We start from the raw sequence: 26,150 nt of genomic DNA, 5'->3' as shown, positions 1-26,150 counted from the left end.
TAAATTTTTGTTTATAGTAAGAGTTAAGAGTCTAAATTCATATTGTTATATGTGGATATTCAGTTGTCCCAGCACCATTTGTTGAAAATACTATCATTTCTCATTGAATTGCCTTGGCACCTTTGTCAAAAATCAAATGACCAAATATGTCAAGGCTTGTTTCTGGAGTCTTAATTCTGTTCCATTGATCTGTACATCTATTCTAATGACAGTTCTACACTGTCGGTAAGTAGCTTTCTGATAAGTTTTGAAATCATTAAGTGTAAGTCTTCCAAATTAGCTCATCCTTTGCAGGATTGCTTTGGCAATCCTAAGTATAAATTGAATCTTATTAGACACACTTTGTCTTTCTTGTTCTTGGATCTCTGTCTTAATATTTCTAGCACACCTTTGTATTGTTTGCCTCAACGAGTACTTAAACCTCATGATTCATGGGATGTTGAGGCAGAGTACTGAGGAAGTTCTTGCCTTAGTAGTGGAGGATAATTATTACTAGTTAGAGCCATACTCTGGATCCAGGTAACATTCATAAAAGAAAGATCTGGAAGCACCAGTCTGTTTTAAGGTAACTTCCTTCCAGAGTAGAGCTCGAGAAAATTACAAGAATATGAAAAATTTTCTAGTACCAAATGAGGTAAAATTTACTATATCTGATATCCAAGTAAATATTACAACACATAAAAAGAAGCAGGGAAATATAAACTGTAATAAAGAGAATTATTAGCCAGTTAAATCATTAATACTGATACTTATGTTAAAATTATCAGACAATGACACTGAAACTGTTATTGTAACTGTATTCTGTTTATTCAAAAAGTTATGCAGAGACATAAAGGATAAGCAAAAACAATCCAAAGAAGATACAGATTCACCACAATTCCAACCAAAATCCCATCAGGATCTTTTGTAGAAATTGACAGGCTCATTTTAAAATTAACATAGGAATGCAAAGTAGTTAGAATAGTCAAAAAATTTTTGGAAAAGGAAAATGTGTTGAAGATAATACACTGCTTGATTTCTAGTTTTATTAATAAGCAAAACAGTATGTTATTGGCACAAACATAGACCAACAACTGATATGTAAGGTTCAGAAATAGATCTGTGTATATTGGACAACTGAATTTTGACAAAGATGCAAATGCAGTATGGTGCAGAAAACCTAGTCTTTGCAATAAATAGTGTTGTTGTTCAGTCACTAAATCATGTCCAGCTCTTTGCGACCCCATGAACTATAGCATGCCAGGCCTCCCTGTCCCTCACCATCTCCTGTATTTCACCCAAGTTCGTGTCCATTGAATCAGTGATGCCATCCAACCATCTCATCCTCTGCTGCCCTCTTTTGCCTTCAATTTTTCCCAGCATCAGGGTCTTTTCCAATGAGTCAGCTGTTCGCATCAGTGGCCAAAGTATTGGAGCTTCAGCTTTAGCAGTAGTCCTTCCAATGAGTATTCAGAGTTAATTTCCCTTATGATTGACTGGCTTGATCTCCTTGCAGTCCAAGGGACTCTCAAGCATCTTCTCCAGCATCACAATTCAAAAGCATCTGTTCTTTGGCATTCAGCCTTCTTTATGGTCCAACTCTCACATCCATATATGACTACTGGAAAACTATGGCTTTGCCTGTATGGACCTTTGTTAGCAAAGTGATGTGTTTGCTTTTTAATACACTGTTTAGGCTTGGCATGGCCTTCCTTCCAAGAAGCAAGCATCTTCTAATTTTGTGGCTGAAGTCACCATCCACAGGGATTTTGGAGCCCAGGAAGAGAAAATTTGTCACTGCTTCCACTTTTCCCCCTTCTATATTTGTCATAAAGTGATAGGACTGGATGCCATGATCTTTGTTTTTTTAACATTCATTGTTGGGGAAACACAAAATAAAACCAAAATGAGATACTGCTATATAAATCTATTAGAAAGGCTAAAAAACTTACCACTTCAATTGTTGCTGAAGATTTGGGGGAACTGAGACTCTTGTATACTGCTAGTGGGAATGTGAAATTAAATTGGGTTGGCCAAAAAGTTCTTTTGGATTTTTCCATAAGATATAGAAAAGTCAGAACAAACTTTTTGGCCAACTCGATACAACCATTTTGAAGAAGTTTAGCAGTTTCTTATACATTTAAACACACATCTACCATGTTATCCATTCATTATACTCCTAAATATCTAAAGGAAATGAAGGTATATTTTAAATAAAATACTTGTTTGCAAATATTTTAGCATCCTTAATTTTAATAGGCCATACCTGGGAAGAATCCAAGGGGTATCAGATGATGTGTAAACATTCACCTATAATGGACTGCTACTTAATAATATAAAGAAATAGACTATTGACACCTGAAACATCTTAAATAGATCTCCAGAGAACTTGCTAAATGAAAGAAACCAGAGAAAAAAACACATATTCTGTATTATTCCACTCATATTAAAGTCTGGAAAATGCAGCCTGATCTATAGTGACATAAAGCAAATGAGTGGTTGTCTGGAAAGGGGGAATACAGAGGATGGAGGTAGGGAGAAACTATGAAAGGGTACAAGAATACTTTTTGGAGTTATGTAAAAACTTTGGGCACTTAAAGAGAAAAACAAAATTTAAATAATGAGTCATGGGAAAGTTGCCAATTTCTGTAAATTCTGGATAAGTGAACATAGATGCCTTCATGAGAGTGGAGAGGGTGTTGGAGTATGCAAATTTGTGTACTGAGATGAGTTATAATTAGTGCTAGTAATTTTGTCATGTACTTATCCATATAATCAGAATCTATTTGAATTTTGGCCAATAACCTCTAACCATCAAGTTATGAACATCTTTATGAAACACTCTGTTAATAATTTCTGATATTATAGTAGATATTTTAAGTGCTATTTTTAATGAATTAATTGATCAAAATATAGTGTGAATACTTACAAAAATAAGTCAATGAATACATTTGTCAGCAATTAAACTTAGTAACTTTTTGTTTTTTCAGGGCCCTCTGTCCTTAACTTTGGTGATGTTTGTGCGAACTCAACAAATACTCATTTACTACATATTATTAATATGCTACCAATTCACATTCTGATCCAATTTGATGTCAGTTTGGAAGAACTTCAGAAAACTAACCAATTTTCGTATGTGATTCCACCTACAACTAGTACTTGTATTTCAATGATATTTGAATCTCCCACCATTGGAAAATTTTGGAAGTAGGATTTATTTTCAAATTTCTGTTTGCTAGAATGAAAAATATCCTTTTGTATATTTGCCCCAATTATTTTTGTATATGTCATATTTGGTTCTAAAAGGTAGAAACTATATGTGCAGCAATTTGTGGATTCATATTTCAGTCTAATTACCTTTCATAATTATTTTGATTTTTTTTTTACTAAGAATTGTGGATATCAATCCATAATATATGCATTTTTACATGTACCTGAAGTCCGTCATTCAGTTAAGAGCTGTTATCCATTTAATTTGGATGCTTTTGCTGTGTTACAGGTCTTTCACGTTCACAGTGAACAATATGCCTGGTGGACACATCCTAGTGATGGCAGTTGTCCTGCCAGTAAGACTTGAGCTATCTTCTAATGAGCTGATACTGAGACCACAAGGCTTCTTGGTGAAATCATGTTTTAGGGGGACAGTGAGGATGTATAATCATCAGAATTACTTTGTCAAGTTTAAATGGCAACCGATAAATACAGGAAAGGGGATGGCATTTTCCATTCGTCCAGCTAAAGGTAATAGTTTATTCTGTTTGTTTGATTTAGACATTCTTTTATTCGTGTGTCCAGGCCTTAGTCATATCTTAAGTGTATACTGTATAAAGGTACTAAGAATGTATAAGTACATCACATACGATCTTGTGACAATGGGACATTCCTGCCCTCTTGGCTTCCCTGAGTCCTTTCCTCCCCCTCCCTCTCCCTACCGCTTGATCTTTAATTTAGGAATAGTCTTCATTTGAGATCTAAGTAGACTATACTTCAGATCACAAAGGAGGCCTGGTGTGTAGAATTCTTGTCTTAGGTGATTTTCCTGGGAATATCAGTCATTTCCAAATCATGACCTTTGTATAACTCTACTGGCACAGTGCTGAAGAATTTGCCTGCAATAAAGGAGATGTGGATTTGATCCCTGGGTTGGGAAGATCCCCTGGAGGAGGAAATGGCAACCCACTCCAGTATTCTTGCCTGAAAAATCCCATGGACAGAGGAGCCTGGCAGGCTACAGTTCATAGGGTCGCAAAGACTCAGACATGACTGAATGTGCACCAGTGTTGTGAATGGGGAGTGTTATAAACAAGCTTGAGTGTTAATTTAAGGGGCTTCATTGGTGGCTCAGATGGTAAAGAATCTGCCGGTAATGCAGGAGACCCAGATTCAATTCCTGGGTTGGGAAGATCCCCTGGAGAAAGAGATGGCAACCCACTCCAGTATTCTTGCCTGTAGAATTCCATGGACAGAGAAGCCTGGCAGGCTACAGTTCATGGGATCGCAAAGAGTTGGACACTGAGCGACTGAACACTTTAATACTTCACTTAATTCTAGTGCAGATATATGCAGAGATGTTAACAAATTTAACAAATGGAGGAGGAGGACTGTTCTTTTATTATGACTGGAGATCATTGATATAACTGTATTTAATCTTTTTATTAATCTGGATAGATTTAGCATAATCCCAGATTATAATTTATTAAGGATTTGAGAAATACTTCCTCTGAATCTTCAGCAGATTCATTTGACCAAGCTCTTTTGTTGTTACTAATTAGTAACAATTAGTATTGTTACTAATACTGGAAATATTGGGTCCTGCCCCAATCTAGAGAAAAGCTGAGTAAATGATCAGAGAAGAAAAAGAAATTATTTCTGTAGATTTCAGAGATTGTAGATAAACCTTCTCCAGTTTTTTTCAGCAGGTGTCAGATGTAGTTATATTATCTGCATTCTAGATATAGGTTTTGATCAAGCATGTGATAGGGCACTAAAGGTATCTGAAAAGCACTGTGCATAGGCACTTTTCCTTGTATTTCTCCATCCTAGCCAGGGTTGAGTTGTTGGGCTTCCCCCTTATGGCTACCATGAAAATGCTGTGACAAAGATTCGGTTGTCAAAAGTGGAATTACAGTGCAGTAGTAAAAGAATCTGCTTGCCAATGCACAGGTTGCAAGAGACACTATTATAGAATTAACAAGTTTTTAACTTAGAGGCTTCCCTGTTGGCTCAGGGGTGAAAAATCTACCTGCCAAAGCAAGAGATGCAGGTTTGATCACTGAGTCAGGAAGATTCCCTGGAGGAGGAAATGGCAACCCATTCCAGTATTTTTGCCTGGAGCCTGGTGGACTATAGTCTATGGGGTCATGGAGAATCAGACACGACTGAGCACACACATACACAAACTTCTCATAGTTTTTAGTACTATGTTTTTACAGAAAGAATTTAATGTTTGCTTTTCTTTGGGTTGCTCATAACATGTCTTATTTTTTTCTTTTTAAATCAAAGCAAAAACAAAGACATTTAATTCCAAATACAGTATGAGTCGGCCACAACTGAGAATGCAAAGAACAAAAATAACAGACAGTGTTTATGTGAATGATATCATTAGCCTTTAAGTAGTTTTAGTTTTTTTAGAACACAAATGCTACAATACTTAAATGTATTTCATATATTATTGAGGAAAGTATGCATGATTTATACACATAGATTTCTCTTATATCATTTTCTGTTTGATGCTCAGAATTTTCATAAAATAATCAATTTTATTTTTTCCTGTTTGTATAGATCATTTTATTGAGTCACATGTTTCTTGTGTCCCTTTTGTTATATTGTGTTGGGGAAGAAGACATTTTCTTCTACCCTTCAGTCATGTCCAATTCTTCGCAACCCCATGGCCTCCCTGACCATCACCAATTCCCGGAGTCTACTCAAACTCATCTCCAATGAGTCGGTAGTGACATCCAACCATCTCATCCTCTGTCATCCTCTTCTCCTCCTGCCTTCAAACTTTCCCAGCATCAGGGTCTTTTCCAATGAGTCAGCGCTTCACATCAGGTGGCCAAAGTATTGGAGTTTTGGCTTCAACGTCAGTCCTTCCAATGAACACTCAGGACTGATCTCCTTTAGGATGGACTGGTTGGATCTCCTTGCAGTCCAAGGGACTCTCAAGAGTCTGCTCCAGCACCACAGTTCAAAAGCATCAATTCTTTGTCACTCAGTTTTCTTTATAGTCCAAAAGTCACACCCATACATGACCACTGGAGAAACCATAGCCTTGACGAGTTGGACCTTTGTTGGTAATGTGTCTGCTTTTTAATATGCTGTCTAAGTTGGTTATAACTTTCCTTCCAAGGAGTGTCTTTTAATTTCATGGCTGCAATCACCATCTGCAGTGATTTTGGAGCCCCAAAAATAAAGTCAGCCACTGTTTCCACTGTTTCCCCATCTATTTGCCATGAAGTGATGGGACCAGATGCCATGATCTTAGTTTTCTGAATGTTGAGCTTTAAGCCAACTTTTTCATCTCCTCTTTCACTTTCATCAAGAGGCTCTTTAGTTCTTCTTTGCTTTCTGCCATAAGGGTGGTATCATCTGCATATCTGAGGTTATTGATATTTTTCCCGGCAATCTTGATTCCAGCCTGTGCTTCATCTAGCCCAGCATTTCTCATGATGTACTCTGCATATAAGTTAAACAAGCAGGGTGACAATATACAGCCTTGATGTACTCCTTTTCCTATTTGGAACCAGTCTGTTGTTCCATGTCCAGTTCTAACTGTTGCTTCCTGACCTGCATACATGTTTCTCAAGAGGCAGGTCAGGCAGTCTGGTATTCCCATCTCTTTCAGAATTTTCCACAGTTTATTGTGATCCACACAGTCAAAGGCTTTGGCATAGTCAATAAAGCAGAAATAAATGTTTTTCTGGAACTGTCTTGTTTTTTCAATGATCCAGCAGATGTTGGCAATTTGATCTCTGGTTCCTCTGTCTTTTCTAAAACCAGCTTGAACATCTGGAAGTTCACGGTTCACATATTGTTGAAGCATGGCTTGGAGAATTTTGAGCATTACTTTACTAGAATGTGAGATGAGTGCAATTAAGAATTAAATTGACAGATTAACAGGAGAAAAGCAAAAGTTTAATAACATATATTGATGAGAGAGACCCAGGAAAACCAGTAAACTTGACAGAGTGGCCAAAATCCTCACCTTAAATATCATCTTCAACTAAAGGCAAAAGTGGATGTTTGGGATAGTGGCTTGGGGCTTCAAAGGAGGGAAAACAAATTCACATGGAGGTGGGATAGCAAGTGTTTGGGAAACAAATATTTTCTGGGTCATGCAGAGACCGTGGTACCCATAGTGGACTTTATCTCCAGGCCCAGCTGAGACTCCTCTATCACATCTAGCCCATATTCTTTGCAGGTATCTCTAGTGGTAGCTCTGTTCTTGGAACTAGCCCTTTATCTAAATTTTTCAGGCACTTAAGGAGGTAACAAGAAAAAATTTCCCAAGGCTTCTGTTAAAAATAATCAGCTTAAACTAATCCTCACGCCAAAGAGACACATTTTTGGGTGGCAAATTTTGCTCTCCTAGAATTGCTTTTACATTCTACATAATGCATTTAATCATATCTGTCTCAATATTTTTGTAAACTAAAGTGAAGTGTTATAAGTTAAGATTTATGTTGTGACTGTCCTTTCTTCTTGAAGCATGACAGTTTGGATTTGTTTTATAAGTGGAGAATTTAAGGGTGGATTGATGGTTTCTAAGAATTGGTTTCTAATTTGACTTTTTCATTAAATAGTGTTTATGTTTCTGCTTGTTATGTGTTCATCCTTGTTGTCTTTAACTCTACTGAACCCCTGAGTCCACTCAGTCCTCAGATGTGTCTTTATTCAATTCATTCTCACTGTCTTTCTTAATTCTCTCACTCCTTGGCCATTTGCAGTACCTGCCTTGCCAGTATCAGCCTTTCTTATTTCAGTCATCCAGTTTATTTCCCCTGTTCTGCAATGCACATGGTACTCTTGGAGAAATATATATAGCCATGCTGGTTGAAGGGAGAATATTGACCTCAAGCTAACCCTCTTGATATGAATCTGTAATCCCTGTGCTGCTCTCAGCTATTCTCTGAAAGCTCAGGTGTCTTTATAAATAGCACTGACTCTTCTTTGTCAAAGTTTCTTCTCATCACAGTCTTCTTACATCTCTCTCTCCCAGTACCATCACTTAATATCTATTATTCCCCCAGACTTTGTTCTACTGCAGAATTCCTACTCTTCCTTGAGTCACAACATAAATGCCATCTCCTTATGAGTTTCTCCCACTTTCTTGGGCTAATTTAGAATTCCCCCACCACCCCTTTCCCACTCCCATTGTGTATTTGTTATGTCATCTACAACTTTTTTGTTTCTGTCCATCTCCTGTTGTGATCGATGTTACTAAGCCCATATATGTTAACCATTCCCCTTCCTTACGGGGCCCTCATTTTGTTTGTGGAAGCAGTGTTTTTATTTAGATACCTCTTTTCCCCATCCTTTCTTGCCAATGAGATTTGAACAGAAATTTCTTTTAGTTCCACCCTACTGTTTGAAGTACTTCTGCTTATATTAGCTTGTTTAATCCCTGTAGTGATTCTCTAAGTTAGGTGTAGTTCTCATTTATGCATGAGGACTCTGTGTTACGTAGGTTAAGTAAATTGTCCAAAGTCTCAGCTAGTAAGCATCAGAGCTGAAATTTGAACCAGGGAGTTTGACCTTAGAATTTGTGCTCTTTTAACCACTATGCTTTGATACCTTTCTACACTGAGGAAGGTCACATGATAAGGAATGGTAGTGTGGGAAGCTAGGAACATTGCTCCTTGAAAGCATTGTCAAGCTGTTAAGGCAGCCCTGGAACATCTGTCTTGGGACTTCTGATTGCCTGAGATAAATAAACTTGTATCTATGTAATCCATTGGACTAAGGGGAATGAACTTTTTATTACTTGTAGACAAATATAATTCTTATGGATCCCAACTAGACCGTTAGCATGAGCAGTTTCTCTTCTTTTTATAAATTATTGTGCCAACTGTAGTATTAGCATTCAAGGGTAATAATAATAACATTTGACACTGGGTGCTTTCTTGGTATCATACACTATATTAGACCCTTTGTGTGTGTTGTTACCTCCCTGTATATGGCCACTGCAAAACTAGGAGGTAGGCAGTATATCTTTTTCAGAATTGAGGAAACTACCATCATATGTGAGTCAACCTGACTCAAGGCAAAGTTTGCTGTGATTGTCATTCATCTCTCTGTTCAGTGTCCTGTGCCTTTGAATCTCCAATGATCCTACCTTTCTGAGGGAACAGCTTCTAAGTCATTCTTTCCATCAAGTATTTTCTTAGTCCAAAGGAGATGATAATTTAAACAGGTAAAGCAACTCACGGCAACTGTGCCTGATCCTTCCTGGGTTCTAAATCTATTTGAGTTACAGAAATGTGTTAGTAAAAACTACATCAGAAGTTATATCTCTAGGTATGTGAACACTGAAACAAATGAACAAAAGAAGCCTCTTGTTAATGATAATTCCTTCCTCGAAAAAACTGGATGAATGGTGTATTTCAGAGTGTTGAGAAATGTGGAGGGGATGTTTGAATAGGGATCACAAATAATTTTCTACCATATAGATATAAAGTAATTTCTAATCCTAGAGTGTCACTTCATTGATAAATTTTAATTTTTTCTAAATATTAGCATATTTTTATCAAATATTATGATATGCCTATTAGAGTATAAGGTGTTCCCTGTATTTTGTTTAATTCAAATAGTTTTTAAATATCATTATATGCCAGTTCTTATTTTAGGTATTAAAAATTAAATATAATAAAAATGTGGTATAACTTTCTTATTCTCTCTAAATTCTCTGTAGGCACTGTTGAACCATACTCCTCATTGGAATGTGAAGTAACATGGCAGCCGGGTTTTGATTCTCCAGAAAGGGGAGAATTTATTCTTCATGTCAGTGAAGGAAACACGCTGACACTGAAATGTCTTGCACATGTAATGACTTCCTTTTAATATGATTTTTATTTTGAGGGCTCTAAATTGGTTGGTATGCATATGTGTATATGAAAGTGAAAGTGTTAGTCGCTCAGTCGTGTCTGACTCTGTGCGTCTCCATGGGCTGTAGCCCACAAGGCTCTGCTGTCCGTGGAATTCTCCAGGCAAGAATAATGTAGTGGGTTGCCATGTCCTTCTCCAGGGAATCTTCCCAACCCAGGGATAGAACCCAGGTCTCCTGCATTGCAGGCGGATTCTTTACTGTTTGAGCTATCCGGGAAGCCAAACAACTATGTATATATAGTTGGGTATATATATTATGTTAGTAAAATCTGATGTTGCTTGCAACACTTAGTTAACTAAATTGTCTTAGTATCTTCTTGGAGCCACTTCTCTACCATAAATGAAGACTTTGCTTTAAAAAAAAAAGTGTCATCTTATCTAGAATTAACTCAGAAATCCACGGCTTTTATACCATAATACTAGATTCTTATTAGAGACTTGATATGTATTAGAGAGTCTGTAAATATACCATAACACCATGGGAGCTGCTTAAAATTAAATTGTTTCATTAATAAATGCCAATAATAGAGAAAATTATTTTTTTGCCCTATTGCATTTTTAGTATTCTCAGTTCAGTCGCTTAGTCGTGTCCAACTGTTTGTGACCCTGTCCACCACCAACTCCCGGAGCTTGCTCAAACTCATGTCCATCAAGTCAGTGATGCCATCGAACCATCTCATCCTCTGTTGTTCACTTCTCCTCCTGCCTTCAGTCTTTCCCAGCATCAGGGTCTTTTCAAATGAGTCACTCCTTCACATCAGGTGGCCAAAGTATTGGAGCTTCAGCTTCAGTATCAGTCCTTCCAATGAATATTCAGGACTGATTTCCTTCAAGATTGACTGGTTTGATCTCCTTGCAGTCCAAGGGACTCTGAAGAGTCTTCTCCAACACCACAGTTCAATCTCCAACACCACAGTTCAAAAGCACCAATTCTTTGGCACTCAGCTTTCTTTCAGGTCCAACTCTCACATCCACACATGACTTCTGGAAAAACCATAGCTTTGACTATACAGACCTTTGTCAGCAAACTAATGTCTCTGCTTTTTAATATGCTGTTTAGGTTTGTCATAGCTTTTCTTCCAAGAAGCAAGTGTCTTTTAATTTCATGGCTGCAGTCACCATCTGCAGTGATTTTGGAGCCCCCCAAAATAAAGTCTGTCACTGTTTCCCTTGTTTCCCCATCTATTTGCCATGAAGTGATGGGACCGGATGCCATGATCTTAGTTTTCTGAATGTGGAGTTTTAAGTCAGCTTTTTCATTCTCCTCTTTCACTTTCATTAAGAGGCTCTTTAGTTCCTTTTCACTTTCTGCCGTAAGGGTGGTATCATCTGCATATCTGAGGTTATTGATATTTCTCCCAGCAATCTTGATTCCAGTTTGTGCTTCATCCAGCCCAGCATTTCATGTGATATACTCTGCATATAAGTTAAATAAGCAGGGTGACAATATACAGCCTTGACATACTCCTTTTCCAGTTTGGAACCAGTCTGTTGTTCCATGTCCAGTTCTAACTGTTGTTTCTTGACCTGCATATAGATTTCTCAGGAGGCAGGTCAGGTGGTCTGGTATTCCCATCTCTCGAAGAATTTTCCACAGTTCATTGTGATCCACACAGTCAAAGACTTTGGCATAGTCAATAAAGCAGAAGTAGATGCTTTTCTGGAATTGTCTTGCTTTTTCTAATATCCAGTGGATGTTGACAGTTTGATCTCTGGTTCCTCTGCCTTTTCTAAGTCCAGCTTGAGCATCTGGAAGTTCTTGGTTCATGTGCTGTTGAAGCCTGACTTGGAGAATTTTGAGCATTACTATTCTAGTGCAAGATGAGGGCAATTGTGGGGTAGTGTGAACATTCTTTGGCATTGCCTTTCTTTGGCATTGGAATGAAAACTGACCTTTTCTAGTCCTGTGGCCACTGCTGAATTTTCCAAATTTGCTGGCATATTGAGTGCAGCACTTAAACAGCATCATCTTTTAGGATTTGAAATAGCTTAGCTGGAATTCCATCACCTCTACTAGCTTTGTTTGTAGTGATGCTTCCTAAGGCCCACTTCACTTCACATTCCAGCATGTCTGGCTCAAGGTGAGTGATCACACCATTGTGGTTATCTGGGTCACAGCAAAGTGAATCAGTTAGACCTATGTATATATCCACTCTTTTTTTTTTTTTTTTAGATTCTTTTCCCATATAGGTCATTACAGAGTATTGCATAGAGTTCCCGGTGCCAGGTGGCGATAGTGGTAAAGAACCTGCCTGCCAATGCAGGTGGTATAAGATGCGTGAATTCCATCCCTGAGTTGGAAAGATCCCCTGGAAGAGAGCATGGCAACCCACTCCTGTATTCTTGCCTGGAGAAAACCATTGTCAGAGGAGCCTGGCGAGCTACAATCCATAGCATTGCAAAGAGTCAGACGTGACTGAAGTGACTTAGCATGCACGCACCTATTTTGGCCATTGCAGAGTATTGAGTAGAGTTCCCTGTGCTGTACCATAGGCCCTTATTAGTTATCTATATTATATATACTAATGTGTATATGGGGCTTCCCTGGTGGCTCAGATGGTGAAGAATCTGCCCACAATGTGCAAGACTCAGGTTCGATCCCTGGGTCGGGAAGATCCCCTGGAGAAGGGAATGGCTACCCCCTCCAGTATTCTTGCCTGGGAAATTCCATGGATGGAGAAGCCTGGTGGGCTGCAGTCCATGGGGTTGCAAAGAGTTGGACATGACTGAGTGGCACAGACACTCACATATAATGTTTATATGTCAATCTCATAATTTATCCCCTTCCTCCCCCCCCGCCGGTAGCCATAAGGTATCATTTATTAATTATTGTGTCTCAGATATGATGCATAATGATGTTAATGTATTATTTAATTTAATCCTTGTAACAACTCTATAAGGCATATATTAATTACTCAGTTGCTGGGTGTAGAAATGGAGCAGTAGAATGGTTAAGTATCTAGTACAAGTTCACATGTGCAGTAAATGCCCTACTTGAATTTATATCCAAAGTGATCTGCCTACACAGTGTTTGCCTTTACCCTCTCATAAAATTTGATTTCCACTTTCCCTACAATGGATTGATTAAGAATTAAAGTCTGAGATATCAGAATACTGAATTAAATTATTTTGGCAAATTTTAGAAGCCCTTGAAGTTAAGTGAACTGTGAAGTGTTACTCTTAAGAAAATAAAGATGGAGGAACACAAAATGATTAAATAAAATGTTCATTTAAGGTTTGTCATTAACTGTGAAGGACTTACTTAACCATTTGATCTTTTGTTAGCTTTGTTTAAAATGTTATTATTCCAGTTATCCAAATCATGTTCTTTAACTATAAGAATATATTAAAATCTCCTTATACAATAAGAAATAATATGTATTACTTACATTAGCATCTAGAGGAATTGGGTTTCCCTGGTGGCTCAGAGAGTAAGAATCTGACTGCAATGCAGGAGACCAGAGGTTGATCCCTGGGTTGGGAAGATCCCCTGCAGAAGGAAATGGCAGCCCACTCCAGTATTCTTGCCTAAAAAATCCCAAGGACAGAGGAACCTGGTAGACTACAGTCCATGGGGTCACAAAAGAGTCAGACATGACTTGAGTAACTAACACTTTCACTTTTCACTTTCTAGAGGAGTTAGAAATTTTGAGTTTTAGTTTGCGTTGGTTATTGTTTGTTTTCCTTTAAAAGGGGAGAGGTGGATAATATCAGCATTTCCAAAAAAACATTTTATGTTCCAGTAGTTCTGTGAAGTGGTTTGTGTAGGACTGCATGAGGGACTCCTGTGCTTAAATAATTCTGTGCATCACAGTGAACTACTTCCCCACTGCCAGATAAGCAAAGTAGGCATTATCAGTATATTAAGCTCTTTGAGAAGACTTCTAGTAGAAACTTGACTGGATAGTATTTTGACACACATTATTTCCCATATTTACATGATTCTTGAGCTTTTTCCTTTTGCATAGCACACAGTAAACCTTGTGCATATTGGGGTAGGTGATCTCTATTATCCCCTACTGTGACTGTTCTGCACGATTCTCAGTCATGGATATACTTCCTCCTTAGAGTTTTCTTGCTCTCCCTGCCTTCTTCAGTTTAGGATTACATTATAAATATTCAATTCTTTTCTCTTAAGCACACCATAAAATCTGGTAACACTTCATATTTTAGAAATTTCTATGAAGCTGAAAAAGCTTGAGTTATCTGATGGGGGATTTAAAAAAAAGCATGTTTACAATTCTTTCAATTTCACGTTCTCTTTCTTCTTATTATTAGCTTGGACACTCCAAGGTAACATTTTTAGAGCCACGGATACTCTTTAGCAATAGCCCTCAAGGGCTAACAACTTGGAGGAAAGCCATTCTTCACAATGTAGGACAAAACCATGCTTATTTCAAGGTAATGTAGAAGCTTGGAATCTTACTTGAATCAGATCATATTATAACTTGAAATATGTGTTTACTATGAGTTCTGTGCCATTAATACTTTAGCCTTTATATATCGGCTAATGTTAATATTTTGGTTTTTCATATGAGATTTATCTGTATACATTTCATCTATTGTAATACTTTGTCCTTTTAATTTCCCATAAAATTTGCGTCTTTTTCTGTCTCTCTCTTCCTTAGTCTCTCCTTTTTTTCTGCTCTTACCCCTCTTTTTCTTTCTTTCTGTTGTTTTATTGAAAAAAAAGATGATGTAGAAAAAAAAATTGAAAAAAAAGTACATTTTTGTTATATTCAGTATATGCTTTTCCTTTTTTCCCCTCATTTTCACTCTGTCATTAAGACTGTTATGGTAGTAAGTGGGACCTAGATCAAGACCATTCTAAAGATACTCTGTTTAGAGTTATTATTCCTGATTTAATTTGTGCAGTGTGTGATATTTAAATTGAGCTTCCCTGGTGGCTCAGATAGTTAAGAATCTGACTGCAATGCAGGAGACCTAGGTTCGATCCCTGGGTGGCTGCTGTTGTTGTTGTTTTTTAAACCAACATTTAAATCCCCTAATAGTGACAGTAGAGGTTAGTATTTGAGAGCTTTCTTTCAAGCTTTATATTTACATGTCTTCTGCCCCAACAAGCAAAGGAGAATACCCTTTCTACTCTGTTGCTTCAGAATTTGTTCTGAGATCTTAGGGGGTGTTCTGTCATCCTAAAAATATCTTAACCAGTTTCCCTTCAAATTATTCTGACTTAAGAAATGATAGATAAACCTAAATTGGCTTCTGACAAACCACACCTTAACTCTTTTGGTAAGTTACTTTTTTGAAGGTTGAAATGATATCTTAGGCACTAGGCTATGAAGCAAATAATAAAGAAGAGGAGGTTACTTTATCATCTTGCCTTCCCACTAACTTTGCTTTCAGTTTTTTAGGATCAAGGCAAAGGCAGCTATCAAAATAGTATCTAGAATTTTGGCATCTCTCCAACAGATATATCTCATTCTTTTGTAAGTTTTTCAAAATCTCAAAGCCACTTCATTATCCTATTTGGATTGGAAGATGTCCCTGCTGAAAGTTCTGTTTGTGGGTTAGGGGTGCAAATCCTTGTTGAAATTCGAAATGTTTGTCTGCTGTTTGAAAATCTGTTTCACATCATATCATGCCCCGTACCTGCAGGTCATCTCTCTGTGTAGTGGTGTAGAAGCAACCTATGAAAATTTTGGAATGATAACTTTAAAGGGTAATGTCACATTTCTGCAAATTTTTGATTATAGATTTGTGACCAGAGCCTTTTGTCTATGATTAATATTATTCCATCACAAGGAATCATCCCACTGGGGGGACTAACTGTTCTCAATATCTCCTGTACTCCTACCGTTAAAGAAAAATTTGACACAAGAGCAAAGGTATGTTTATGCATATGTGTTCTCACTTCTTATATATGTCTCTATGGATTTGTTTGGTTATGATATTTATAATAGTAGGTATAATTTGTAGAAAATATTTTTGATGAAAGTTGCTAATGGAAGTTTCTACTAAGTTGAAATGGATACCTTTCATCAATTCGAGGCCTTTTTCACATGAACTTGGGATATTTGATATCTCTAACTTGTGACAAGGCCTCACTACTCACAAAGCAAAGGATTGTTTTCTCCATGGTATTAAAAGATGCCTTAGGAAAAAATAATCAGTTTTTGGATGCTAATTCTAAATAGCTTTAATAACTATAGGAATTATAGATAAATTGTATATGAGGTTAACATCTCTATTTTATAGCACACATAAAATTTCTTACTATTTTATGTTCCGGAAATTATGTGAATAAAAAGATACTACCTTGATTTTAAGGACTTCTCCAAGAGTTCATTAAACAGAAAAAAAAAACATGTCAGATGAGTCTGTAATAAATTTTATTTATTAAATAAACTCATGGAATACTCTTAATCTTCAATCTGATGATCAACTGTGTGCATTAACCCGCATTTAAAAAAATAACATGTATGCTATCATCAGATCAAAATGAATGGCTTAAGATGTATCCCCCATTTTATCCTTCAATTTCTCATAACTGTTAATTCTTAAATAACATGTAGCTTAATATAATAAATATCAATTTGCTTGGCCCTGAAATAAATAACCTAATAATTATACCCTACCTTTATAAAGAATTATGTACTGAAAGATGTTTATAAATTATATATTATGATATATGGTCTGATATTTGGACAGAATTTTTTATATACTATTCTGGAAAAAGTAAAAAATATAGCCACTAAAGTATAGGTTTTACTGAGAGATTAATTGCCACTGTATTTCAGAGAACTATACTGCTTTTACAAAGTTTATCTTTTTAACATTATAATATAATGAGATTCATTTATTCATCTATTCCCTGGGTATTTATTGGGCATACATTATGTGTTAGGCTCTTCTGTACATGCTAGGAATGTAAAATTGAACAAGATAACTAGAGTCCTTGTTCTCTGAGAGTGTACAATCTGATGGAGGATGCAAATAACTCAAAAGATAGTATAGTAAGTATAATGATGGAGAAATGTTGTAGGCTGAGGGAGTACACAGGAGAGGTTTGCAGCCAGGCTTAACATGGTCAAGGGCAGTTTCCTAGGGGAAGATGCATCTAAAAGGCACTGAAGTTAAAAATCATTCAGAGAAAAGGGATAGTAGTGGGGTGAAGGAGGAGAAGAGGAAAAAGTACTTAAGGAACCATGATCAGATATAGGAAGGAGAGAGCGAGCTACAAGACAGATATGAAAAAACTTAGTTTAACATGGCTTTATAGATTGAATGGATGATAGTGGAGAAAGATGTAAATATTTAGAGACCTGCATAAATTTTAGGTCATACAGGTCCTTATCAACAACTTAGAAACTCAAAATTTTATCTTAAGAACTAGGAGTCTTTAAGCATGGAGTTTCACAATCAGATTTGCATTTTTCAGACATCACTTGGGTTATAGAGTAGCGTGAAACTGGGACCAGTGCAGTTACTAGTCTGGTAATGATGTCCAGGCAGGAGAAGATTGTGTTCTTTGTTAGGAGACAGGATTCTAGACCAATTCATGTCAAATTTAAGAGATCAGCATTTAGGGTTTGATGATTGGAAGGGGTCACATATAAGTAAAATAAGTTAGTCAAGAGTTAGACAGATGAACTACATTCAATGAGAAAGAAATTAGAGGATGAGTAGCACATTTTAGAGGGAAATCATGAGTTTGAAGCACCTTTTGCATCCCTATGTAGAGATGTCTAATATGTCTAATAAAGAGGCCATTGCTTATGCATATTGGTCTGAAGGCTAAGGATTAATTTTAGAGATGATAGGGATTATTTCTGTTACCCATCTAAAGACCAAGAATGAGTGTAAGTGGGCTGAATATATTGATGAGAAGTTGAAATGATAAACTTTGTAAGAAGTTAAATAAAGTTAAGTAAAAAAGGAATAATAAAATAAATAAATAAATAATAATATTATTATTAATAAATAAATTTATTCATTATATACAAATAAATATTTTTATATTTTTATTATATAAATTTATTATATAAATATTTATTTATTTAAATAATAAATATTATTTATTATATAAATAAGATAAAGTTAAATAAAAAGGAATAATAAAATAAATAATAAATAACAATATTATTAATAAATAAATTTATTATATAATATATAATATATATTATATAATTATATAATATAATAATAAATTTATTAATTAAATAAATAAATAATAAAATAAAAAAGGAAATAGAGACAGGTAAATTGGGGCTGATCTGGAAAGAAATCACACATCACAGACTTAGATGTCCCTGTGACATGTGACATCCTAGAATTCGTGTCTCTGAAAATGGGCAAGAAAGCAGGGATGATAGAGGATTGTGAGAAATAGAGGCACAGATGAGTATATGGTTTCTGGGGCCATGGATTTGTGAGGAGTGGTATCGGTTAGGTACAGATGAAGTCTTGGGAGATAGAAAGGTCAGCGAGCAATGAGTGAGGGTAGTGAATGTGTTATGGTAGCCTGGAATTTAGAGGTAAGTAAAAGGCAGCCTAGGGGGGTTGAGATTTATATGCAGCATTCATCAGTGAAGCACATATCTGATTTGTAATTTGTAATTACTGATTTGTAATTACTTCTGAAGCATTGACTTATGCTTCTTATGATTTTAGTCAAGTATTTTGTTTATGTACTATATATTCTATAAATAAAATATAGAAATCATGTAGTATTATGAATTAAGCAGTTCAGTTAATAAGACTGTCTAGATGCCACTCTGAAACAATGGTATTTTATGGTTTGTCTATAAACAATGTCACTGATTCTGTTGAAAGAGTGAAATTCATCCATAAGTCTTTTGTAATTAGAGTATACATTTAGATTTAAATCTTGAAGTTGATTGCTACCAATCTCATGTAGACAGGGCTTTCAAGGAATGATATTTTCATGCTTCAGATTTTGATTAGACAATTATGTGTTCATGTAATCTTCAGGCCTTGTTTTTTAGGAGTTACACACCTAAATTTTTATTTCACTATATTAATTTTCTTGAAAGAGATTGTTCAGGCAGTTCTTGGTCCACGGTTGGCCGCTGCTACTTTCAACTTTTGTGACTTCAAGCCTCAGTTTTCCTCACTTGGAAATTAGGGTATTAAGAAAATACTGAAGATTAAAAAAAAAAAAAGATAATGCATTTAGCAGTGTGCTTGGCCTGTATACTCAGCAATTTTTAGCTGCTCTCATTAGAATTATGGTTGCTTTGGATGTTAGTATCTTTCTATGGAAAGAAGCATGTTGTACTTAGTTTTCTTGTTTTAATTTTGAATATCCTGTTGAAGTTAGGTCAGTACAATAAGCTTACGTGGAGTTTGAGGCAGTAATGTCAAGGCAAATGGGTAGAACTCTTCAATCAAATTCACAAGCTGTCAGTCCCATTTGTGGTGGAAGTTTTTAAGAGTTTAAAATTCACTTCTCTTAATTTCAAGTCTACATCCCGAGAAATAGGATGACAACTGCCAGAATAAATCTTGTGACATTTATAGTATGTTATGATTATATAAATCATAAAATGTTATATAAATGTCAGGTAATATTGTACCTGAGAAGTATATGAGTATATTTTAGTGTGGTTTCTGCAGAATTTTATGTTTCTCCTAAACAGGTTGCTATTCGCCGTGCAAATGACATAGACCTTAGGATTGGTGGATCTGTTGAGGTTGCTGATGTTGAAATCCACCCAGTAAGTATGTTGCCTATTTGTAGAATCAGTTTATGAGTGCAGTGATTTTTATTGATGTGTCCCTAGTCAGCCCATGTAGGTAAAATTTTTTTTATTATATAGTAGTGTGATATAGAAATTAATACATGTAATATAAATGTAAGTAATGAAACAGAGTACTGAGCAGATTAAATGAAGGTTTAAGAATTCACCACTGAATTTAAGTTAATCAGAACAGTACCAAAACCATTAAATTATCTGTAGGCTTCATCCTGATCCTACCCGTCTTAAGAGATAACTACTTTCCTGAATTTTGTCATTATTATCTCTTTATTTTTTCTAATTGGGTTGCCGCATATGTATGAATTCCTTAACTGTTTATTATTTAGTTTAGTTTGTTGATTTCTCAGCTTTATAACAAAGATATATTATCTTTGGTTGGTTACTTTTAATTGAATGTTATGTTTTTAAACTTCGTCTTGATTATGTGTAGCTGTATGTTATTCATTATCCCTGGTGCTTAATAATCTATTATGTAGACATACTGTAATTTGTAGACTCATTCCATTGTCCATTCAGTTAGTGTATCTGTTTTTTGTGGTTTTTTTTTTTTTTTTGATATTACAAATACTATAGCTATGAACTTCCCTCGTAGCTCAGTCGGTAAAGAATGTGTCTGCAATGCAGGAGACTCAGGTTCAATTCCTGGGTTGGGAAAATCCCCTGGAGAAGGAAATGCTAACCCACTCCAGTATTCTTGCCTGGAAAATTGCATGGGGAGAGGAGCCTGGCAGGCTACAGTCCATGGGATCACAAGAGTCAAACACAACTTAGTGACTAAATCACCACCACCACCACAACTATGAACATTCATGTACATATCTTCTAAGGTACTTATGTAAGAGTTTCTCTAGAGGTAGAGTTTCTGAGATTATATATATATTTGACTGCACAAGATAATTTCCATATTTTTTCTCAAGTTTGCATTGCTCCATGTTCTGTTGCTCCATAATTTCTTTGTAAGACTTAATGTTTGCCAGTCTATTGAGTGTAAAATGGTATCTCACTGTGGTCTTGATTTTAATTTTTTAAAATTTATTTATTTTAAAATTTTTGGTTGCTCTGGGTCTTTGTTGCTTTGTGCAGGCTTTCTCTAGTTGCTGCAAATGAGGGGCCACTCTAGTTATGGTGCTTGGGCTTCTTGTTGCAGTGGCTTCTCTTGTTGTGAAGTATGGGTTCTAGGGCATTCAGGCTTCAGTAGTTAAAGCTCATGGACTCAATAGTTGTGACTTGGAGGCTCAGTAGTTGTGACACATGGCCTTAGTTGCTCTGTGACATGTGGAATCTTCCCAGACCAGGGATCAGATCGAACCCGTGTCTCCTGCATTGACAGGTGGATTCTTATTCACTGTGCCACCAGAAAGTCCTGTATTTTCTGAACTATAATCAAATTATTTTTTTGAACTATTGTTCTGTACCCTGTATTGTTCTACAATTGGTAGAATGCACATGCATGCTATTTTTCTTTCAGGCCAGGCCTTCAGATCTGTTCTCATCTATCCAAAGAAACTTTCCCTGATCCTTCAAAAAGCCCATATGTCTGTCCCTTGTGACATTTATAAGATGTTACAAACATCTTAATTTCTGGGAACATGTCCATTGTAGCCATAGTCATATTATTTTCAGCTTATTTGCCCTTTTATTTTTCTCTCCCCCATGACTGGTACCATTCAGGTTCTGAATTAAATTAAGTAGAAATTGATGAGGCTGCTGGTTGCCTCAGGTAGGACCTTACCACAAGTCTGCACTTTAACAACATCATCACAATTTTAGGCTTGAAGTTACAATTTTCTAACCTTTCTTTTATTCAGCATTGAAGGCATGGTAAATCCAGACAGACCGACAGATACTAAGCTAGCTTGGCTATGATAATGGTGATTTCTGGAGTATCCAGATTGTTTTTGGTTTTTTTTTGCATTGCTATGGTGTCCTCCTTTGTACAACATTAGACAAATATGGAGACTTTTAGTACTATATTTCTTTGTGGCAGGCTTTGCATGTTATGGTACGACCGAGTAATTCATAGGACTTTACATTAATGTATATTTATCAATATTCCCTAATTATTTTGGATTTTTAAACATTGCTGCCTAGTTACCATTTAAAACCAGTATTCTAGTGTTTCCAGATATTGTTAGCAATACATCTAATAATTATGAGGGGAAGGAAATGGCAACCCACTCCAGTCTTCTTGCCTGGAGAATCCTATGGATGGAGAAGCCTGGCAGGCTATGGTCCATGGGGTCGCAAAGAGTCAGACATGACTGAGTGACTGAAGAGAGGGAGAGAGAATGTGTGTCTTAATATCAATTAGGGAATTTCATCCAAATGAGCCTATGGGAAAGACCAGAGTGGGATAAGAGGAATGATTTGTTGCATGTATGAAGCATCAAACTTTTACTACCTATTTTGGATTTTACAAATTTCACTTGTAGAACTGAGTTGATATTTTGCATGCTAAGTCATTTCAGTCGTGTCTGACTCTTTGTGACCCTGTGGACTGTAACCTGCCAGGCTCTTCTGTCCATGGGATTTCCCAGGCAAAAACACTGGAGTGGGTTGCCATGCCCTTCTCCGGAGGATCTTCCTGACCCAGGAATTGAAACTGTGTCTCTTACATCTCCTGCATTGGCAGACAGATTCTTTACCACTAGCACCAACAACTGAAACAAATAGTGAACAGTTGACTTTAATGCCATGTTTTTCTCAACATCAGGATACTGTTGTCTCTTTCTCTTTTAATGCTGTATATGATTCTTTTACTAAGGAACTATAGGATATCTATAGTTACTCCACCAGAAGAGGAATCCTACAGAGTTTTTTGGTATAGGCACATGTCTGTCATATAAGTTAAAGCTAAGATACATTCAGTTAACATTCCTTGTATATTTAAGCTAGATGTCAGATAGATACGAGGCAAAAATGAATGAGACATAAGATCCACTAGGAGACACAGATAAATATACAAATCAACGGACTTGCGATGTCATAATGTAAGTAATCATAAGGAACAGAAGTAGTCTTGAGCAGACTGTAATTAACTGTGGCTTATCCAGCTGGTGTTTGAAGGATGTGTAGTATTTCATCAGGCAATTGCAAGTTAGAGAAGGGTCTTCCTGACAGAAGAGATGCCTCGATAAAGACACAGAGGGTAGAAGTGTCAGTATTGGTTGGAAATGACAGGTCATACAACTTGCTGAAATATAAAGTGGTAGGGGTAAGAGTCGAGGCTGGAACATGAGGCGGGGGAAGGTCATGGTGAACTTTATGAGCCCTCCTAATAAACTTGACATTGTCCTGTAGATGGAGAAAAATCATCACATTTTAAGACAAGAAATCATGTAGTCAGATTTTCAATTAGTTTACTTGTGACTTAGTTGTGGAACGGAGAATTGGAGAAAGTCAAAATCTAGAAATGAAACGAAAGTTGCTAACTTTATATAATTGCAATAAAGATAAGAGGTGAAGGAGGCAGAATTAATGGGATTTGATAACTGATTACATCAGCAGGAGAGAGAAGAAAAATATAATGAATGTGTATAGAGTTCTCATTTAATTGCTAAATCATGTTAGATTCTTTTGCGACCCCATAGACTGTAGCCAGCCAGGCTCCTCTGGCCATGGAATTTCCCAGGCAAGAATACTGGAATGGGTTGCCATTTCCTGCTCCAGGGGATCTTCCCAACCCAGGGGTCAAACCTGTGTTTCCTGCATTGGCAGGTAGTTTCTTTAGCACTGATCCTCCTAGGAAGCCCAGTTTGTAGAGTGTGCCACCGTTAATGATGTCCTTGAAAAACATTAGAGTGTAATTTTTTATTGAGGTATAATTGAAATATAACATTGTTAGTTTCAGGTGTACAATATAATTCAATATTTGTATATATTGTGAAATGTTCACCATGGTACGTCTAGTTATCATCTGTCACCAAGCATTATCTTTTTCTTTCTAGTGATGAGGGCTTTTAAGATCTCGTGTCTTACAGTATAATTTTGAGTTTACATTGTTTTTATTAACTGTTACTCTACCTTCTATTTATTATTTCTTTTTTTGTTTGTTTGTCTTTTAGAATAGATTTAACTTCTCTGGCACCTATATTGGTGCTACTCACATTATGCCATTTTTAGTAAAAAACAAAGGTGTAACACGTGCCAGAGTAGAGTTTAACCTGGAAGATGCTGATGGTTTTTCACTGGATTTTGAAGGCAAATCAGGTACATATTTTATGCTATGATGATATTATTATAAAAGTAAAAGAATTTTAAGTTGCTCAAAGAAATAATGTTGAGTACTGTGAAGGGCAATTATTCTTGATATTTTTTAATGACTCAGTGCATGTTTTTCTTATATCCTGTAACCCATCTTGGTTCTATTTTTATAAATACACCTGTATTAATACCAGAAGACTGGTAATACATGGCAATTAACTGTGCTTACTAATAGATATAATAGGTTAAGTATGTTATATATAAGTATATACTATAAATGAAAATAAAATTATTAATTGCTAGTTTTAATGGCTTAAGAATTTTAGGTAAATATTTTAGATAGTTCTGTGTGTTTAACTATATATTAGGTATCTTTATGTTAAATTGTTTGAAAAAATATATTTCAATTGTTCATCTCAGGTGTTGTCAAAGTAAGATCTATGGGCTAAATCTGGCCTGGCCCCTCTTTTTATAAATAAAGTTTTATTAGAACATGGGCATACTCATTTGTTTGTATATTGTTTATGGATATTTTATAATGGCAGAGTTGAATCGTTGTGACAGAAACCATATGGCTTGCAAAACCTAAAATATTTACTGTCAAAACCCTTACAGAAAACTGTTTGCCAACCATTGCTTTAGTCATTTTTTATTCAGCATATATTTGTTGAATACCAATTATAGATCAGATACTAGCTTATGAGTCTATAAAGACAATAATACATCTTGCTTATTCTCCAACAGTGAATAGTAAGTTTATCAGTCAAGGTCTTAGTAGTGAATGAATGACTCACTTCAAGCATTTAACTGAAGATTATTTAATGAAGGAATTAGGTATGAACCTGGGAGCCAGGTTTAAAGGAACTGACAAGGATAGAAGTTGTTTCTACCTCTACCTAAAGGAGCAAGATGAGGCAGGATGTCGGAGCCCTATGAGTGGTGAGACTGTAAAAGAGAGGCCATCTGATAAAAGCTGTAATTATTTTTAAAAATATCATTAAAATTATTAAAAATTATTTTAAAAAAATCCTTGGCAGAATTGTAGGGAAAATGTGAGGACATCAATACCTTCTATCCTCTGATACCTTGCTGGCATCTCCCTGTGGTTGAACCAAATCAGAGGCAGAAGAGCTAGGAGCCTCAATAAATCAGTCTGTAGAGGTTAGGACAGAGGAGAGCAGAGAAAGATGGCTATTGGATCTAAGTAAGAAATGGTTACCACCTATATAACACTAGGAGAGAGAGAAATGAAGTATTGGGTTCTTACCATATAGTATGGTGGATGCTTCAAGACAAGTCAGTTAATGGCGCTAAGTAACATATGTTAAGGGGAACTAGCTGAGAATCAGCACTAGGAAAAATTTCTTCGAGAAACTGATGCTTCATCTGGATTTAGAAGAATGAGGAGCGATACAGAGAAGGGGATAGAAAAGAATGAAAGTAAAGGTGTAGAAACGAGTCAATATGGCAAGTAGTTGGGAATATATAGAATATAGGAGTACAGGACTAGAGAAGCAATTGAAACCCAGGTAACTAACATTCTTTTCTGGACATTTATTCTAGGGGCTGTTGTTGTTTAGTCCCTAAGTTGTTTCCCCTTTTGTGACCCATGGACTATAGCTGGCCAGTCTCCTCTGTCCATGAGATTTCCCAGGCAAGAATACTGGAGTGGGTTGCTCTTTCCTTCTCCAGGGGATCTTCCTGACCCAGGGGTCAAAGCCACATATCCTACATTGGCAGGCAAATTCTTTACCACTGAGCCACCAAGGAATCCATTCTAGAGGTTAGGCAGTTTGGTTATAGGATTGATATCTAGGCAATGGTGTGAGTTGGCTTGCCCTTCACTGATTTTCCTTTTGGAGTGAAGTTGAAAATAGCCTGGGGGGAAATGTGGGGATGGAAAAGGTAAGACCAGAGACAGGGAGATCAGTTAGGTGTGGTGGCCATACAGGTGGGAAATGATGAGAGCCTGGGCTCAGACTTTGATGTTGGGGAAGGAAAGGAGGAGATTGCCAAAGGTGCTTAGAAATTAGACATGCTCCGATGTGGTCACCAAGTGGACGTGTGTATTAGGGAAGAGGAAGAAATTTTGGATCATTCCCAGTTTTTGACTGTAAGTGA

At 36.4% G+C, this 26,150-nt stretch overlaps 1 protein-coding gene across 1 annotated transcript in view; it reads left to right on the top strand.

The window, feature by feature from the left end:
• CFAP47 (cilia and flagella associated protein 47) overlaps nucleotides 1–26,150 on the top strand; it is a 479,971-nt gene that overhangs the window by 43,877 nt on the left and 409,944 nt on the right. The window contains exons 14-20 of the mRNA XM_043897451.1: nucleotides 2,970–3,186; nucleotides 3,479–3,720; nucleotides 9,890–10,020; nucleotides 14,362–14,484; nucleotides 15,801–15,932; nucleotides 19,707–19,784; nucleotides 23,891–24,035. Coding sequence (XP_043753386.1) covers nucleotides 2,970–3,186; nucleotides 3,479–3,720; nucleotides 9,890–10,020; nucleotides 14,362–14,484; nucleotides 15,801–15,932; nucleotides 19,707–19,784; nucleotides 23,891–24,035 — 1,068 coding nt within the window. The remainder of the gene's footprint in view (nucleotides 1–2,969; nucleotides 3,187–3,478; nucleotides 3,721–9,889; nucleotides 10,021–14,361; nucleotides 14,485–15,800; nucleotides 15,933–19,706; nucleotides 19,785–23,890; nucleotides 24,036–26,150) is intronic.

This window comes from Cervus elaphus, chromosome X, assembly GCF_910594005.1.
Source record: "Cervus elaphus chromosome X, mCerEla1.1, whole genome shotgun sequence".
Taxonomy (NCBI): domain Eukaryota; kingdom Metazoa; phylum Chordata; class Mammalia; order Artiodactyla; family Cervidae; genus Cervus; species Cervus elaphus.
The sequence above is the reverse complement of the archived record's forward strand: the minus strand, read 5'-3'. Positions and strand labels throughout refer to the sequence as shown.